Consider the following 20,206-nt stretch of genomic DNA (forward strand, 5'->3'; position numbering starts at 1 on the left):
AAAGGACCGCATTTTCCCCGCTCCAAAAAGCCCTGGGGGGAGACTGGAGGATGACAACGTCATAAACCACAGGGAGTGAGGAATGGCGCACGCACAAGAAAAGCCTCGTCTAGAAAAGCCCAATGTCACATGTGGTTTTTGGCCCTCAAACAGCAAAGACTTGAACACAGACCCTGATGGCCCAAGAACAACTTTCTGTCACTGGAACCACGTTAGGGTGTGCGTACACACTGGCAGAATGGGCACCAGATTCCCGGGCTCTTTCTGCAGGGCTGCTGCTAGCACCAAAGTTGCCCCTGGCCTCTGTCCGTCAGCCGGGGCAAGGCAGCTCCCCACCAGCACTCAGGGGCTGCGCTGCAGGCTGTGCGGCTGGAGCTGCTCCCTCAGCTCCTGGGCGCAGCCACCCAGCTGCATGTCCTCCAAGATGGCGAAGATGGCGTCCAGGGAGTCCCCCTGCTGCTGGCACCAGCGCTTCAACATCTCGTACTGCTGCTCGCGGAACTGGGAGTGCTCCAGCTCCACCAGCTCGATCTCGCCATCGCGCAGGCCCAGCCCCCGCACAAACTCTTTCCAGCGGCGGACGGGCACAGTGTCGATGACGGTGTACAGCTTCCGGCCTTGCTGCAGTGAGCTGCGGTGCGCCGGGGGGGGGCCTCTGTCCATCAGCACCGCCGACTCGGCAAGGGGCGCAGGGGTCACTAGAAAGGGAAAGCAAGGGGGGTCAGTGGCACTGCACAGGGAAAAGTGAGCCCGGGCTCCCTGGCAGGGATCCGTGGCCATGCGCTGGAGTAAGCGTAAGAGAGCGAGTTGGAAGGACCCGTGAAGACCATCAGAGAAACAGCTCCAACAGTCCCTTCCCTAGGACTGCAGACTCTGGCCTCATTCAGGGCTTCTGCCTGAAAGGTGGCCTAGAAACGTTTTAAATACATCAATAAACATAACAATCAGTCAGCCGGAGAACCCAGGGCCACTGGGAGGCGGCGCCCCTTCCCACCTCCCAGGAACAACATCACGGCAAGGGGGAGACCGACCTGGCCCCATACATCGGCCAGAGAGGGAGCAGCGGCAGGGAGCGTGTTTTGCCCTCCCCTGCCAGAAAGAACAGCTATAAGAACTTTGCAAGTAAGAATGGGTGCCCGAGTTTTGCTTCTTTCCTCCTCCCTCCCAATCCCTTTTCCTTGTGTGTCATGTCCCAAGGCAGTCTGCTCCCCTCCCAGTCTGCATTTCTGTATGTTTCATTATATTGTGGAATTGAGCTATTACATGTGGCTTTATAATGCATTTTCTAAATAATAGCAGCCTTTCCTTGTTAGGAAAAAAACTGCGATAATGGTTGCAAAGTGCAAGATAGGCCCTGGAAGAGGAGGATGTCGTGTAAAGGACCTGTAAACTACTGTGAGCACACAATAAAACCTGTGCAGAAATCTCTTTAAAGAAGTCTGAAAATCTGACATGTTTACATCTAATGATCAAAACTGGGGGCACTATGCTTACCTAAACTCTAAGGGGTACAGAACCTCTTTCAGCCGGAGGGCTGAACTGCATTTTAGAACAGCTTTCAGGGGCCGCGTTCCAGGGGAGGGGAGTGCTGGGGGTGAAAGAGGCAGGCCAGCATGCAAACAAAATACCAGCGTATTGGTGCCGGGAAGCCACCCAATGACCAGGGGTGAGGAGAAGGGGTGGGGCCAGGGAAGGGGGCGTGGCCTTCTGGCAAATCCCCAAGGGTTGGATTTGGCCCCCAGACCTGGGGTTCTGCACCCCTGACTTAGTTGGTGTGCAGTCAAGCACCAATCCTCTGCTAAATCAAATCAAATTCTACAGCCTGGATTGATGATGGAACTCATATCCCACACAACAATTGTGCAGATTCTGTCCCCCCTCCACCCCTTTGAGTCGCTTTCCCCAGCCTGGTCCCTCCAGGTGTTTTGGACGACACCTCCCAGCATTCCTGACCATGGGCCATGCTGGCTGGGGCTGATGGAAGTTGAAGCCCAAAACATCTGGAGGGCACCAGGTAGAGGAAGGATCCCTGAGAGACCAGAGCAGGGACAAGCAAAGGCCACGTATGCCTCTCTTTGAGGGGCTCAAGGAACGATGGCCTTGAAAGATCAGGGCACACGGGTCAGTTACAGCTGGGAAGGGCGGCCAAAACACAAGGGGAGAAGCTGCCAAAGCCGGAGACTGCAAGTGTTGCTGCAGAACTGGTGTTCTCTAGCGCAGGGGTCCCCAATGCAGTACCCCCAGGGACCTCCAACAGTGCCCGCAAGGCTCCCTGTTCTCTGCCTCCTTCAAGAAATACCCTTTTCAACTCAAACTGTGGAAAATGTTACAATTGCCTTCTTTCTCGCCTCTAGCCTTGCTCTTCTCTGCCCCTTTGCCTTTTTGTTCCCCCCTCTCCCTCCCAGCCTCTCACCTCACTATTTATCTCCTCGCCACCACCGCTTTAGCTCACTTTTGACTAGCGAGGCCCACACAGCAGCCATTATGTGACTAGCCACATCCTCTGTGGGAGTCGTTTTGTGGCAGTGCCCACAGCTGTTTCTCACATTCCTCAGTGTGCCCAGGGGTCGAAGACGTTTGGGGGTCCCTGCTCCAGTAGCTCTGAGGGTGAGCTGTGAACAAAGATGTCTCCAGTTCAAACCTCACTGCTGCAGTGAACTCACGAGCCAGCTTCCAGCAGCCTGTTATTCTCTCGGCCTCAATCCCTCAGCTGCAAAATGGGTATAATACTGACCTCCCTCGCAGTGCTGTTCTGAAGATTATTAATAAGCATCATGTGCTTTGGGCCATAACTGTGTTTGCATTCCTTGAAGTTCCCCACCCTGCAAAGCCACTGAGGCACTCCTAGGTCTGGGGACGTGAGGGGCCGTTCCGAAAGAGATTTACCAAAAGAGAATGCACCAGCGTGGGGGGCTGGAGGCTCGGGGGATTTCGCGTCGCCAGCAAGGGAAGCCTGGATGCGTCTCCTCCTCTCGTAATGTATGGCAAGGGCTCCCGCCAGCAGGACCAGGCATCCGCAGAGACCTGCAGCTGGGGCACACAGAGGGAAGGCCACAGAGTGAGGTGCCGTCGTTGCCCCAGTCACACAGCTGCCCATGCACAGGGGCTGCCCTTCGGCCCCCTGTTGCCAAGCACAGGACAGCACATTTCCACGTGGGCCAGGGCCATGGACCGAGGCATCTCCCATCCATTTGTCCAACCCCCCTCCCCTTTCAATTATCGTTTTGGTTGCCCCTTCCTGGCCCTTTCCAGCTGAACAATATTCTTTGGAACAGCTTTCCCCAGCCCACTGCTCTCCAGATGTGTTGGGCTGCAACTCCCACACCGGCAGGGGAATGCTAAAAGGTGTAGCCCAACACATCTGGAGGGCACCAGGTTGGGGAAGGCCACTCCAGGGCACAGATATCAGCTGTCCGGGAAACAAGTGTGCATGGGGGATCCTGTGGCCACACCACGAGCTCTGAGTAGTCACGCAATTCTTTTTCCTGGTTGTTTTTAAACAAAAATGTAATGGCAAAAAGCTGTAAACCTGAGAGGAAGGGGGGTGAGAGAAGGGACAGGGGGCTCCTTATGCCTTCTTGCTGCCCAGCCTGGATTTTATCTGACCCAAGTACATGGTTTCAACAACCAGACTATAAATACTGGCTTCTTGTTACTGAGGTTGCCAGCTGCCTAGAAGAACAGCAGCCTGGCCTCCCCCTCTGGAGCCTGAAGCAGCAGCGATGTGCAGAAACCAGCAGGTGGGGATACTCCCGGAGGTAAACATGATGACCTGCTAACAGCTACAGGTCAATCCGCAGTTGAAGACACACGAGCATGGTGGGTTAATGTTGGCACCCCTAACTGAGCATGGCCATGTCGCTCTTGCCAGTGGCATCCTGTGATGCTGTCAGGGGAAATCTAGCCAGAATGTCTCCTGAGCAAGAAAAGAAGAGGGCAGAACAGGGTTCAGAGATGTACAGTGTAAATCACTGCCTAGGTATTGCATTCAGTGGGGCTTGCTCCTGAGTAAGAGGTTTAGGATCACAGCCCGAGTGCAGTGGCCCAGATCAAGGGTCAGATGTCAACCAGGGAGTCCTGAGTTCAAATCTCACTGGGTCTCTCTGGGCAGCCTTCCCTCCTTCAGGCTGCGATACTTCACGGGATTCTCTCAGGGTCAGTAGGGTCGGGGTGGCGTGGCTGAGGAAAGCTGCCACGGGATGAGCAAATCATCCTGCTTTTTGCACAGGGCGTTGCTATTGGCAACGCTGATTATGAACAGAGCGGTGCGGTGCTGGGGTCATCCTGAAATAGGAGACGGTGACCATGGCCATCTCCCGGGAAGGCCAAGCGCCCCTGGGAGTCAGGCTTCCCCACAACGGGGTACAGGAACAAACCGAGAGTCCCCCCCAATCACCCCCCGTGTGCACCAGGTCCACAACAGCGGTGCTGACCCTCTTCCGGCCCCAGGGACAAGTTCTACGTCAGGGGAGCTCTCAGGGGCCGCCTTCTGATGGTGGGCAGGACCCAGGGCAAGGGGTGGGGCAAACATGCCAGCCTAACCTAGCTTAAAGCCCTGATACTGCCAGTGACTCACCTCGGGAGAAGCGGCATCTCAGCCTTTCAGAATGGGGGAAACACTGCACAAAAGTCCGGAAACCAGGCAGTGATCGGTGGTGAGGAGAAAGGGGGCGGGGCCATCTAGGGAACTGCAGAGGGCTGGATTGGGACCCCCAGGAGGTCCTGATTTTGCCCGTGGGCTGGATGTTTCCTACCCCCTTCCTACACTGACTACACAGATAGATCATACGAGCAGGACATTTATGCACATAGACCCCCAACGTACACCGCTGGTTCTTAGCACAGTGTTAGAGGGCCCAAAGCCTGCTTCTGTGTACTACTAGGAGTTATTCCACACGAGGAGCTTATCTACACAAGGCTGTTAATCCGCTGTATCAACTTTCACATTTGTCACAGAACTGAGATTGGAGTGTTACATGAGGAGCGTTCCCCTTCCTGCTTTTCTGCTACATAACCTCCAGGTGACACTGTGGTATAGCAGAGTACCACAAATACACAAGTGAAAAAAACTGTTTCTTTCACTATCACGATGAAATGCCACATTTTCCCTGCTCTAAAAAATCTCACAGAAAGTGCTCATTAGACACAGAAGCAAACATGGAGGATCACGGCATCATCTGAAGAGCATGTACGCAAGCATGAGCAGAGAATGACGAGCATACGATAAATGTGTAGTGTAGAAAAGCCCTAGGGCTATGTGTGAAGCCAACCAAAATTCAAAGTGATCTTGATAGACTGGAGCGCTGGGCAGAAAACAACAGAATGACATTGAATAGGGATAAATGCCAAGTTCTGCACCTAGGAAAAAGAAACCAAATGCACAGTGACAAGATGGGGGATACGTGGCTCAACAACACTGCAAGTGAGAAGGATCTTGGAATTGTGGTAGATAACAAGCTGAATGTGAGCCAACAATGTGATGTGGCTGCAAAAAAGGCAAATGCTCTTTGGGGCTGAATTCATAGAAGCATAGCTTCCAAATCACATGAAGTACTAGTTCCCCTCTGCTCAGCACTGGTTAAGCCTCATCCGGAGTAGTTCTGGGCACCGCACGTGAAGAAGGATGCAGACAAGCTGGAGAGGGTTGAGAGGAGGGCAACAAAGATGATCAGGGGACTGGAAACAAAGCCCTGTGAGGAGAGACTGAAAGAACTGGGCATGTTTAGCCTTGAGAAGAGAAGACTGAAGGGGGATAGGATATCGCTCTTCAAGTACTTGAAAGGCCATCACAGAGAGGAAGGCCAGGATCTCTTCTCGATCATCCCAGAGTGCAGGACACGGAATAACGGGCTAAGTGACAGGAAGCCAGATTCCAGCTGAACATCAGGAAAAACATCCTGACTGTTAGAGCAATATGACAATGGAACCCATTACCCAGGGAGGCGGTGGGCTCTCCCACACTGGAGGCATTCAAGACGAGGCTGGACAGCCATCCGTCAAGGATGCTCTGACCTGGATTCCTGCATTGAGCAGGGGGTTGGACTCGATGGCCTTGTAGGCCCCTTTGTTGTTGTTGTTGTTGTTCAGTCGTTCAGTCGTGTCCGACTCTTCGTGACCCCATGGACCAATGCACGCCAGGCCTTCCTGTCCTGCGCTCTCCCCGGAGCGTGCTCAAGTTCACATTCATTGCATCCGTGATGCTATCTAGCCATCTCATCCTCTGCCGTCCCCTTCTCCTTTTGCCTTCAGTCTTTCCCAGCATCAGGGTCTTTTCCAGAGAGTTTTCTCTTCGCATTAGGTGGCCAAAATATTGGAGCTTCAGCTTCATTATCTGTCCTTCCAATGAGCACTCAGGGTTGATTTCCTTTAGGATGGACTGATTTGACCTCCCTGCAGTCCAGGGGACTCGTAAGAGTCTTCTCCAGCACCACAGTTTGAAAGCATCAATTCTTCTGCGCTCAGCCTTCCTTATAGTCCAGCTCTCACAGCCATACATTACTACTGGGAAAACCATAGCTTTGATTAGACGGACCTTTGTGGGCAAGGTGATGTCTCTGCTTCTTACTATGCTGTCTAGGTTGGCCCCTTCGCCACAACAAGGCAGTGATCCATGAAGGGGTGTAGGCCCCTTCCGACCCTACTATTCTATGATTCTATGACCACAGAATGACAGACTAGGAAGTGGAACCCATGTCTTTGTGATCAAGGTCTGAGTCTGACACTCCATCTGTCACATTGCTTCCAACTCTATGATTCCATAAAAGTGAAATACCACATTCATAACACCCCCTACTCCAGAATCACCAAGACGTACCAGATATGCAGACATTGCCACAGAGTTCTGATTCGGGAATCTTGCTAGAAGAAAGCAAAAGGGGTATAATATTTAGTTAAAAGTTGCCATGACAGCTCTGTCTATACTGGTGTCACTCTTTGACTGATTAAAGAGTCAGACACAGGTGAATCTAGATGACTGTAGTTCTGTGAGGCTGGTTAGAGACCTGGAGGAAAGGAGCCTCAGCACCCTCACCAAACTACAATTCCCAGAATTCACCGGGTGAAGCTTTGACAGTCAAGGCGGCATTTAAGAAACCCAATATTGCTTTGGAGCGCACAGGTGTCCTTTGATTTGTCCTTCTTTCAAGGCAACAGTGCTCCCTCTCCTTATCCCTCTCTCCTCCTACTCCCTTCAAAAATGTCGTTCTACATTTCTTGGCTTTGACCCTCTTCTGTTCTGCTTGGGTGTTTCAGACCAAGAGGCAATTCAACGTCTGGGGTCCAGGCAGAGGGTACTCTTGCACACTAAGGTTGCCCTGAACAGTGGAGACTGGTGGTTCCAATGTCTGTGAGGTGTTGAATCTGCTCCGGGTTTCAGGAAGAACCAGTCAGAACTCTAAAGGAGCTCTCCAGGGTGCCTTGGATAGCTCAATTAGAGTTCTGACTGGTCCTGACCATGAATACCCATGATTTTCATGAAGACAACACAAGTTTATTGTTGCAGGTAAGTGTTCTGAATGGGCAATGAGTTCCATAAGGGGAAAAGATTAACAACTAGACATGACAGAGGATGAGAGATGAGCAATTTTTGATAATGTGCATGCAATGCATTGCAATTATTTCTCCTGAATGTCTCATCTCTGCTCTTGCAGATAAGTGTCCCAAACACGCCATCCCAGTGTGCTGGGAGGAGGATATCTCCACTGAAATCAAGGGGCAGGTTCCTCACTTCTGGGGCACAATCTCAGAAAAGTTAAACCCTTCTAAATCCCATTGATTCCTGCTGAAATAACGTAAGCACACGCTCCCTTATCCCATTGAAATTGGCAGGATTTATCTGGATGAGTCATGCATTCCTGGTGTGCAGCCAAGAAGAAACGACCTTCATTTGAGGCCATATCAGTCGTAGGGCTAACCCCACAGATATGCATGAACATTTCCAGGGAGGAGTTTAGGGCCTGAGTGCAAGTCTCTTTATAATGTTTCTCTCTTTTTTTCCCTCCATTTTTGGAGGGGAAAACATTAGCAGGGACAGAAAAAAGGAGAGAGGAAGCATCAAAAGGACCAAAAACTAAAGCGAGGGGTGGGGGGTGGAGTCTCAGAGGGAAGCGTGAATTAAAAGAAGGTTATTATACAGTGTAGCCTGCCCAGCTGTTACAGTGTTACACTGGAATAAAATATTCTTGTCTCCAAAGAAGGCAACCTGCTGAAAAAGTGCTGGACCTCCTATGTCATAACATACAGCTCCATTACTAGGAACATCACACTGAGGTGCCGCCTCCCATTTTCGCTTTTGAACAGTTTAGCAGGGCAGCAGCCTCTGCTCCAGCCCACCAGGAGAGACCAGGGGTCTCACCTTGTCAAGGCCCGTGATGGAAGTGACGTTCAAATCTGGGGACTTGCCTGCCTGGTGTGGTTATCCCCGATCGTGTAGAGAGTGTAGGGGAGGTATCAGAGGTTGATGACCATTTCGGGAGATGCGTAGTGCTGGAAGAAGAAGAAGAAGAAGAAGAAAAGTAGGTTGCTTGAAATTCAGAACCAGCAAGGTGGCACGTCCAGAAATGCGACCTATGCCACGCGGGGGGCCAGCTTAGGCAGGCTGTGGCGTTCCCGCGCAAGGTTCCACCTTTTCCCCACCCTCCTCCTCAGAAACTGAGCACCAAGCCCCTCAGGGGTGCCTGCTTTCACTTTGGGACAGCTGTACCCACTCTCCCACAAGCTTCAGCCCTGTTACCCTCTCTGGGTTCCAGAGAAACTCAATATGCTCCATTGGTTCTCTCAACCCACTACAGGAGAAGTAACCAGGAAATAGATATCATAAAGGCAGCATAAAATAAACAACATGTGGGAATTTGGATTTTTAAAAACAAACAAATAAAAATGTATTTAACACAAGAAGAGTTTATATGTTATTATTCATTAATACTTGGTCCTCACTTCCCTACCTACTCTACCGCCTTCTAAAACCCTATACACAAGCCCCACTAACTGGATGTTGTTTCCACGATCCCTAAGGCCCTGTCTGCCTGACTAACTGTCAGCTCATTTCTTATATAACCTGAGAGTCCTCAGGCCCACGCAGCCCCTCCAACCTTGCACCCACTCTCTGGATGCTATTAACCCGATCTTACCTGGGTTAAATTTAACAATATAAAACATACATAACAAAACAGGCAGATGTTACACACACAAACCTGAAGATTAGCACCATAGAATCCTAGACTTGGAAGGAACCTCAGAGATCATCTAGTCTAACCCCCTGCTCAATGCAGGCTCTGCAAAGCAGAATGCAGCTACAGCCTCCCCGGAGGATGGCTGTCCAGGCTCTCCTTAAATACCTCCAGCAATGGAGAACCCACCACCTGCCAAGGCAGTCTGTTCCACTCATCTCAAGGCACAGATGAGACACTAGTTGCAGAAGGGATGGGATTAGATTGGTTCGGCGCTGACGTTTTGGGACAGCCAGACCTGAGCAAAAGGGACTCCACCAGTGGAGGCTGGTGGCTCTGATGCCCATAGGGCAGTGAATCCACTCTGGGTTTCAGTCAGAACCAACCAGAACTCTAAAGGAGCTCTCCAGGATGTGAAGCACCTTGGATAGCTCCATTAGAGTTCTGACTGAAACTCTGAGTGGATTCACTGCCCCACTGACATCGGCGCCACCAGCCTCCACTGGACTCCACTGAAACTGCAACGGAACCAGGCTGCTGGGGCTCTGAATCAGAAAGGTTGCAGGGCAGTGTCTAAACATACTTTTTGGGCTAAGCTGAGAAGCAACCCACTTGGGGTGACTTGTCCCTAGGAGATGAGGATGGAAAAGTTCCATGACATACAAGCGGGGTAGGGAAGAAACTTGTGGAAGAGCGTACGGTGGAGCAGGCCGTGAGAGCTGGTCACCGAGGCCAAAGGCCGTCATGGGAAAAATGGAAACAATATTTGGAGAGGGCCAGGCCAGCCATCAATAGGTGCTTCTATGTGAACATGACTTCCTCCTACAGAAAGTGGAGGAAGGAACTAGAGGATCGGCTATCCTTGACTTGACCCTAACCAACAGAGATGACTTAGTGGATCAGGTAGCCATTACGGGAACTCTGGGGGAAAGCGGCCATGTTACACTTGAGTTCTTGGTTCTAAAGGAAGCAAAAGCCGAGTGTAGCCAAACGCGTACCCTGGATGTTAGGAAAGCCAATTTTAATAAACTCAGAACAATGATAACTAAGGTCCCATGGCAAGCGACTCTGATGAGTCCAACATGGGAGGGAGTTTTTAAAAAAGGAAATTCTCAAGGCACAACTACAAACAATTCCAACAAGAAAAAGAGGCGGAAGACAACAGAAGAAGCCAATGTGGCTTCACAAAAAGCTTAGAGATGACCTGAAAACAAAAAAGGACACATATAGGAAGTAGAAAGAAGGAAGACCAAGCGACAAAGGAAGAGTACAGGCAGGTAGCACAGAATTGCAGGGATGGCGTCAGGAAGGCTAAAGCTGAGAACGAGCTGAGGTTATTGAGGGATACTAAAAGCAACAAAAAGGCTTTCTTCAGCTATGTGCATGGTAAAAGGCAGAGGAAAGAAATGGTGGTTCAGCTATTAGATAAGGATGGCAAAAGGATAACAGATGACAAAGAAAAGGCAGAGGTGCTCAATTCCTACTTTGGCTCAGTCTTCTCCCAAAAGAGGGTCTATGAGCCCCCTGGCAAAGGCGAAGTACAGGCTGAAGGGGCAGGATTGCAGCTTGAGATCGATAGGCATATGGTCAAGGAACACCTCATTACTTTGAATGAGTTCAAATCTCCAGGGCCAGATGAACTGCATCCTAGAGTCATGAAGGAACTGGCAGAAGAACTCTCAGAACCGCTGTCTATTCTCTTTGAGCAATCATGGAGGACGGGGGAAGTGCCAGATGACTGGAGGAGGGCTAATGTGGTCCCTATCTTCAAAAAGGGTAAAAGGGAGGAACCTGGGAACTACAGACCAGTCAGTCTGACATCAATCCCTGGGAAAATTCTGGAGCAGATGATCAAGCAATCCATCTGTAAGCACCTTGAAAACAATGCAGTCATTACTCGAAGCTAACATGAATTTGTTCTGCTAGACATCTCTGATCTCATTTTTTGATCAGGTAACCTTCCTTGTGGACTGTGGGAATGCTGTGGACATCCTATACCTCGACTTCAGCAAAGCTTTCAACAAGGTGCCCCATGATCTCCTCATGAGCAAACTAGCTCAAAGTGGGCTAGATGAAACACCGATCAGGTGGATCCACAGTTGGCTACAGAATCGGACTCAAAGAGTGCTGATCAACGGGATCTTCTCCAACTGGGGAGAGGTAATGGGTGGGGTACCGCAGGGCTCAGTCTTGGGCCCAGTGCTCTTCAACATATTTATTAATGACTTGGAGGAGGAGGTGCAGGGAATGCTTATCAAATTTGCAGATGACACAAAATAGGGCGGGATAGCTAATACCTTGGAAGACAGAAACAGAATTCAAAGTGATCTTGATAGACTGGAGTGCTGGGCAGAGAACAACAGAATGACATTTAATAGGGATAAATACCAAGTTCTCTACCTAGGAAAAAGAAGCAAAATGCACAGTTACAAGATGGGGGAGATGTGGCTCAACAACACTACAAGCGAGAAGGATCTTGGAATTGTTGTCGATCACAAGCTGAATATGAGGCAACAATGTGATGTGGCTGCAAAAAAGGCAAATGCTCTTTGGGGCTGCATTCATAGAAGCATAGCTTCCACATCCCAGGAAGTACTAGTTCCCCTCTACTCAGCACTGGTTAGGCCTTATCTGGAGTACTGTGTCCAGTTCTGGGCACCACACTTGAAGAAGGATGCAGACAAACTGGAGAGGGTTCAGAGGAGGGCAACAAAGACGATCAGGGGACTGGAAACAAAGCCCTATGAGGAGAGACTGAAAGAACTAGGCATGTTAAGCCTTGAGAAGAGAAGACTGAGGGGAGATAGGATAGCGCTCTTCAAGTCCTTGAAAGGTTGTCACAGGGAGGAAGGCCAGGATCTCTTCTTGCTCACCCCAGAGTGCAGGACACGGAAGAATGGGCTCAAGTGACAGGAAGCCAGATTCTGGCTGAACATCAGGAAAAGCTTCCTGACTGTTAGAGCAATACAACAATGGAACCAATTACCTGGGGAGGCGGTGGGCTCTCCCACACTGGAGGCGTTCGAGATGAGGCTGGACAGCCACCTGTCAGGGATGCTCTGACTTGGATTCCTGCATTGAGCAGGGGGTTGGACTCGATGGCCTTGTAGGCCCCTTCCAACCCTACTATTCTATGAGTCTATGATTCTAAGCCTCCAAGCCAGGAGCTGGGAGACCTGGGTTGCTTGATTTTAAAGGAGGATGTACGTTTAATAGGCCTGTCAAAACCCTTGTGGAATGGAGAGAACTGGTGGGGTACAGTTATCTCTGGATACAAAGCCTGTGGCGATCCTGCCTTCTCCTAGTGAGAATCCCCTTCTCTAAGGCCTTTCTCACCCCCAACAGGATCCACCTTCTCTCTCACACACCAGGTTTTGCTGACACCGGGAACTTTTAAGGCTTAGGCCCAACTCTTTACTAAGTCCTCTGTCTGGAAGGACACAGAGACTTTACTTATAACCTTGTACTGCTCCCTTTATACCTTCCCCTTTCGTAGCCCAGGGCAGAAGGTGTAGGATTTGGTTAAACAAATAAACTCTATTAACTACAGCAAATAAGTTGTTGAACAATAACCGGGTAACTCTTAATGGCTTTATCAATATATGTTCTCTCATAAACTGCTCTCGAGATCACACTCTCAAACAATCACTTCACAAATCCCCACAGAGGCCCCTCCCTCTCCCTCTCCCTCTCAGTCAGTCAGTTCTCAGTCCTGAACCCCCGTCTGTGCCTCTATCTCTTTTCCAACCCTATCTGCCTCTCACAGCAAAGCACACACTTTATAAAGTACACACACTTCAACCCCCTTCACTCTCTCAACCAATCATCACACATATCCAAATCCACCCTTCTTCCTGCCAATCATTTATCTCTCGCCATAGACATACTCACCATAAACACAGAGATACAGCAGGAGTACATAATCACAACCAGAGACTCGTAACAGAAACACGTTACTGTACTTAGACATTATACCTATAGAGAAGTGTAGCATCACAAACTCACTAGGAGCCTTTCACAACCTAGTGCCCTCCAGATATGTTGGACTGCAACTCCCATCATTCCCAGCCAGCCAGGTTGGGGAAGCTTGCTCTGTAGGAAGGACATGGGGGTTGCATTGTACTGTATGTCAAGGAGGGGAGAGTCTAATCAGCTTGAAACTTTACGAATCTCTGTGGGTGACCATAATAGGACCAAAAAAAAAATATTAGGGCTGGGGTTCATATTATCTCTCCCCCTGTCCCCCCAACCCAAACTCTGAAAATAGGGACAAGCTCATGATATCCTAATTCTCATCCAAGGCTGGCTGCCCAAGCCCCCATCACCTCCTGACCACCACCTGGATGGGCCACCGTATCAGTGTTGACTCTGCAAAGGCCTGACCTAAGAGAGGGATTCACCCAAAGAACTCATTTGGAAAATAGATTCCAAAGGGGCAGCTGTATTAGGGTTAGCAAAAACAACACAGAGTCCTGGGGCACCTTAAAGACGAACCAATTTATTCTTGCAGAAGTTTCTGAGGACACTGTCCGCTATCAGATTCTGGAAAGCAGAACCGCCCAACTGGTCAGAACAGCCACTGATGCACATCTACCAACACAGATGTGCTGACATGATGTATCCATTGTGCTCAGTGATTTTCACTTCTGAGGGCTTTTCATCATGAGGCATTTATTGTGTGCGCATCATTCCCTTCTCACAGTTATTTGTGGGTTCTTAAGACAACGTGACACTCCAGTTTTGCTTTTGTGTCTAAAGACCATTTTGGGTACATTTTTTTAGACAGGGAAAATGCAGCAATTCATTGTGAAAGCAAACGAAACTGTTTTTTCCACTTGTGTGTTTGTTCTATTCCATTATACCACAGTGCCACCTAAAGGTTATGTGGTGGAAAAGCAGGAAAGGAAACATTCTTGTACAGTGGTCAGATCTCAATTCTGCAATCTCAGTCAACCAAAAGCTGATACAGTGACTTAACAGCTTCATGTAGAAAAGCTCTGAGACTCCGGGTAGAGGGCTGGCCCTCGAATCTTGAGGACTAGCAACTTTCAAAAACGTTTAAGAAAGGGATCCTGCAAAGTGTCAGCGATTGACCAGGGAGAGTAATTGAGATGGACCCTGGTAAAGAGGGACTGTTGGAGGAGAGGAAGTCTCTGTGCTATGGTGAGGTACGTTTCTAAATAAAACACAACTGAAAAATGAATGTTGACTGTGTTTTTGCTCTGTGGGAGGTGCCATTTGCTCTTGGGCGTCCTCCAGCGTTCATCCCTGCCTCAGAATTGGTCAAAGAGAAAGCGAGGCAGGTCAGTGGAGGCTGATGGCTCTGATGTCAGTGGGGCAGTGAATCTGCTCCAGGTTTCAGTCAGAACCAGTCAGAAGTCTAAAGGAGCTCTCCAAGGTGCTTTGCAAGGTTCTGCCTGAAACCCAGAGCAGATTTACCACCCCACTAACTAGTAGCCACCGGCCTCCACTGAGACAGGTAGAAGAAAGAAGATTTCACCTTGGACATGGCTGGCATCTATTTCCAAAGCTGCAGAAGCTGGGCAGGCAACCCCCACACTTCGCATCCTCCTCTTCCGAGCCTGCGAGAAGGAGAAGACTCTTAGCTTTTAAGGGCAGGTCACACCAGGGTGCAACCATCCATTTCTACGCAGCGCTAGTCTCCCACACACACCGCAGCTACCCGCAAGAACCAACACCAGGGCAAGCCAAGAATGATTTCAGAGCTTTCGGGGTACTGCTGCTGAGTTTCCAAGCAGCTCAGGTTGACTGTTCCTGTCCAGAAGCACCTGAAAATGGTGAGGCGGGGTGGGAGGGACATTCCAGTGCCCAATGACATCAGTCTGTGATTTTCTTTTCCCAGCCATCAGTATTCAGTGGCTGAATGTGCTTCCTGTGACAAGCTCAAACACAGTTCCAAGAAGAAACTGTGACAGTGCCAATCTGCCTGGCTGGCTGCCCCCACTAAGCCTCTGAGCAAGCTGGCAGGTGATTATCTTTGAATGGGCCAATTGCACCTGATGCACAGAGGCTGCAGAAGTACCTGTCACTTGGGGAGGCTGATTGGAAGGTTGCAAGACCAGAGCATTGCATGTCATAGAGAGATGCAACAGGTAGTTCCTCTGCCAGCAACTGCTTTGGACACCAAGCCATTCATCCAATGTATTTCTTCTTTGCGAATGACTGACCAAAGGGCTGAAACCCACACGCCTGAGAATACTCACAGTTCCGCAGAATGTGCTTGTTCAAACAGCTTGTGCAGTTCTTGCAGGTGAAGTCGTCCCCAGGGCTGGTCCTGAAGTGGCCGTCCTGGCAGCCGCACTCCCTGTTGTGGGAGGATTCGCAACTCCTCACCTCCTTCTGCCCATATCTGACAGCTGGATGAATCATTTTGCTTTTACTCTACAGTTAGCCCACTGCCTCTTGGGGTCTGACCCAAGAAGCGCAAAAAGAGGCAGCATGAGATCGTGCATGCTTCCTCTCTCTCTGCTTCCTCTGTGCAATGTGCAAAGCTTCCCTCCGATTCAATCCCCCACCTTGAAACCTGCCCAGCTTCCCAGTTTCTTACAGTCGCAAGATCTGCATGAGACACAGCGGCCCTGTGAACGGTATGTTTCGCTCTTGCATTTCTCACACTTGCACACTTCACTGATGACTTTGCATGTCGATGGTTTCAAAACTGTCCCTGAAAAGCAAACATTGCATACACACACACACACACACACCCTTATTTCAGAACATTTTCTAGTTCAATATTCATTCTTAGTCAATATAAAAGCTTCCTTTGCATTTTTCAGTTCCCAGAAGATGCTCATGAATTTGTTGAATCGTGTCTGCTCTTAAAGCCTGTGAACCTAGTAGACTTCCTTCTGAGAAGACAGAAATCCAGAATGCGTTATAAATTATCTGCTTTAAGACTGGATGCCATCAACTTGCTAATTTAAAAGAGGACAGAATCCAATGGCATCATGTCACAAACTCAAAATGGCGCTAGCCATGCTCTGCCAAATGGTTCCATCGCACAAGCAGATGGCCATTACACTTGTGCGAGCAGCTGTGCAAGCAGTTGCACAAGGGTTGCAGCATGTGTAATGCAGAATCACTTGCACAACTGTGTACACAGCCACACTTGTGCAAACACAACTTCAGCTGGATTCTCCTCTTGCACATAGCTCGAAACCTAGTTTCCAGTAGCGCAACATCACTTGTGCTAAGGGAATCACAGAGCTGGATACTGCCCACATTCCAGAATTCTGAAAAATGATAACCGTTTGAAGCATGATTTAGATCTGCCTTCCAGCTCGGTGCCCTCCACACGTTTTGGACTTCAGAGCCCATCATCCCTAGCCAGTGGTCAGGAATTCTGGGAGTTGTAGTCCAAAACATCTGGAGGGCATGAACTTGGGAAAGGCTGGTTTAGATTTATTTATTTCGAATCCAGATCAAACTTTGCCCTGCCAAAATGTAGCCACCGCCACAGTTTTGTCATGAGCTTACTGCAGATCGTCAACAGTACAAGACTCCGGCAGTAATCGACACACCGTCGGATGCGCTGGGTCTTGGGTTTCTCCACATTCACATAATGTATTGTCGTCAGCCAGCAGCCCCCAGTTAAATACATTCGTCTTACACCTTGGTACCCCCACCCTCATCCTGTTCATTGTCCTCCAAACTATATAAGGGAGAGTATTTCCAGCGGCCATTTCTTCCTTCGTTAAAATACTCAAGTCGGTAATCTCATTCCTCCATTTACTTATCCGATTCTGTTCTTTGGTCCCCTCTAGGATATTAGTTCTTGACATAAAACTCTTTCTAGATCTAAGTCGACGAATTGGGGGAATATATCCGCTCAAAGGGTGACGAGAATTAGTCTCTTGCTTAGTGCTTTCGGTATCTGCTTCTACTTCCCTTCTAATTTTAGGTGGGGCAATGCCAACAAGAGAATATAGTTTATTAACGGGTGCCGGTTCAGATGAAGCACACGCTCTTAGTGCATACCTACTCAGAAGGAAGTCCGCTAGATTCACAGACTTCATAAATTTGTGCAGTGGAGGCTGGTGGCTCCGATGACAGTGGGGTGTTGAATCCACTCTGGGCTTCAGTCAGAACCAGACAGAACTCTAAAGGAGCTATCCAAGGTGCCTCACTCCTTTAGAGTTCTGACTGGAACCCACAGCAGATTCACTACCCCACTGACATCAGAGCCACCAGCCCCCACTGGATTTGTGGTACCAAAATGAAAAAGTTCGATAAGCAGTTGGACCATTTGGGGCATTTGGTGACAAGGGCTCCTTGGAGGCCTCTCTCAGACTAATTCAGTAGACAAGTCCAGACACAGACAAAGGGATTCTTTTCAAAGCTTTATTCCTCTTTTACAACTTAACAACTCTACCGTTAGCAACTAGATCTGAGCAGCAGAGTACCTATGCCCTCAGTTGGAACGGTTGGTCCCCGTTTGAAGGAGAATCACTGGCAGACCCTGAACTTATGGGCTAGGGAGAGTCCCTCCCCCTTTCCCTTGGATCCTCTGGGCGCAGCCGTTGTTTGCGTGCCAACCGGGCACTACGCCTCCTTTCCGCGCCCTCCATTTGGCGCCGCTCTCTGCGTCGGCGTCGCGCGTCCATCAAGTCTGCTTCCAGCACTCTGTCACTCCCAGGACTGCTATCTAAGCTAGGAATGCTGGTGGGAGGAATCTCCGTCAGCTGTTGGCCCTGGGAAAGAGGAGCACGCTCCTCTCCCAGGAGCGACTCCTCTTCCTCAGAATCAGAACTACTCTGGGATTCTATGGGCTCAGTGTCCACCCTGACATTTGGCCTGTCTCTGACCACTGGCCATGCTAAGTGGGAATGATGGGAGTTGCCATCCAACACATCTGGCAGGCACCAGTTTGGAGAAGGTGGCCTATAGAAAACGCCCGCAGACTTTAACCAGCTGCTCAGCCCAGTGCAAACCCCTTCGAAATAGGGCAGTGCCAGTCATCGGTTGCGTTGGGGCAGTGGGGATACCAGGCAGTTCCCATGAACTCAAGATCTGAGATTCGTACCCAGCCAGCCCACCAGGACCCATTCACAGAAATGAAACCCAGAAGAAGACCCCGCCGGACTGAGCGGGTCTGGACCCCGGAGCACGAGCGGCTCCCCTCCCTCACCTTCTGGACACAGGTCTCTCCGCCGTGTCCGTGTGTCTCTGGGCCGCTTCTTCCACTGGAGGTGCAGCCTCTCTGGGGTGGAAGGGCCCAGCTCCCTCTCTCTTTCTGGGACAATCCTCACAAGCTCAGCATCAGTCATGTTGTCCAGGATCTGGGCGCCACAGGAGTTGCTCAAGCGCGTCATCAGCAAGACCTGAAAGACCTGGAGGGAAAGGGAGCGTGTTCTCGGGTGGGCCATGCCGAGCTGGCGCATTCGCTGGCAGCCGGGTGGCCCCGGAATGGGGGGTGGTCTTGCAGGGGAGGGCAGGGCCTCTTCAGATGCTCTGCCTGGAGGTCTGCACCTCACCCAGCCTTCCCCAACCGGAATGCCGTGCAGATGTGTTGAACAGACTGCAGCTCCCATCTCCCTCTCTCTCTCATTTCTTCCAGTACAGCCTGGAATGATGGGAATTGCAGTCTTACACATCTGCAGGACACCAGGTTGGGGAAAGCTGCTATACTGTTTCTCTGACTGTTTTGATTTAGCCTCTGACTGTTTCTATTTAGCAGAGATAGTCTCTATTTTGTAGACCCCTATTTTTGTCTTCTGGGGATGTCTCCCTACAATTCCTACTCAGGCAGCATCAGGGACTCGTTCACACGCTCCTCTTCCGCTGTGGTATATGCCATCATTTGCCCGCAATGCCCTGCTGCGTTCCACATAGGATAAACAGGCCAGTCTCTTCACAAAAGAATAAAGGGACACAAATCAGATGTCAGAAAGAGCATCTGATTCAGATTCAGAAACCAGCAAGAAAAGTTTCAACCAACTAGAACACTCTACTGCTGAACCTACGGCGGCCATTCTCAGAACCTCCAACATGAAACCACTGGGTTACAATTTATCAGAACATTCTATTCAGCATTAATTACTAGCTCACCGATGCCAGAATGTCTGTGTTATCACCAACACCGCTTTGTGAATGGTCATTGTAATGATTTCATTTTCATGTCATTGTCACTGTCTGTTCTCTGTGCCTCTATATACCAGTTGCTGGAGAACATGGGCAGGAGGGTGCTGTTGCATTCATGTCCTATTTGGGGGTTTCCCACAGGCAGCTGGTTGGCCTCTGTGGGAACAGAGGGCATTTCTACATGAGGCTTTTATCCCACACCTTTACCGAGGCTTCTTCTTCCAGATCCTTTGTGGGATTAAGATCAGCTCCTTCACACGTGATTGGGGCGGGGGGTCTTTCTCTGCCTTTTTATATGTTCCATTACATAACCACTAGGTGGTGCTATGATATAGTGGAATTGCACAGTTCTATAATGCCACTGAGAAAAATACCAGACTTTCCTCGCTAGGAAAAAAAACCAAGATAATGGTTGCAAAGCACGGGAGAGGCCCTGGAACATGATGTTGTGTAAAGGACCTGTAAATGACTGTGCATGAGCAATCATGAGTGCACAATAAAAGCCTTGTGTAGAAGGCTCAGAATGCTGGACTAGATCCAGACAGCTGGATCGGATCCAGCACAGCTCTTCTGATGTTCTTAGGAACCCTCCATATGGCGACAGACTAAAAAATGAACACTTCCTTCAGCTGATGGAGTAGCACTTTCAGCAACACATAATGAGTGGGAAGAAGGCTTTCCCCTCCCCCCCCCTTTATTTTCCTCTGTGAAGTGCCAGGTTGCTGTCAATTTTACAGCTAAAGCAATAGATAGGAATCGGTTTTTCCTCCCACTGCTGCTGCTCTGCAAGGTTTCCAAAGGTTGGTGATTTGTCAGAGCTGCTTACGCTCATCTTCTTATCTGATATTACAGGGGAAATACCCACTTCCCTGCAAAGGAACCCACCCACCCATCCCGTGTGAGAGATCAAACGTCGCATTTCTGCAATCAGTGTTGCC

The 20,206-nt window shown here is 49.8% G+C and overlaps 1 protein-coding gene across 1 annotated transcript; it reads right to left on the reverse strand.

Annotated features, from left to right (window-relative positions):
• Positions 1-342: 342 nt before the first annotated feature.
• Positions 343-19,443, reverse strand: TNFRSF25 (TNF receptor superfamily member 25). The gene is made up of 9 exons (XM_084821684.1): positions 19,416-19,443; positions 18,211-18,348; positions 15,736-15,852; positions 15,392-15,544; positions 14,668-14,749; positions 4,577-4,599; positions 2,887-3,030; positions 2,131-2,286; positions 343-698 (listed from the first exon to the last, which is right to left on the reverse strand). Exons 1-9 carry the CDS (start codon positions 19,441-19,443, stop codon positions 343-345), a joined length of 1,197 nt encoding a protein of 398 aa, XP_084677810.1.
• Positions 19,444-20,206: the final 763 nt, after the last annotated feature.

This window comes from Heloderma suspectum, chromosome 15 (assembly GCF_057233095.1).
Source record: "Heloderma suspectum isolate Gila_16-S chromosome 15, 16-S_ref, whole genome shotgun sequence".
Taxonomy (NCBI): Eukaryota; Metazoa; Chordata; class Lepidosauria; order Squamata; family Helodermatidae; genus Heloderma; species Heloderma suspectum.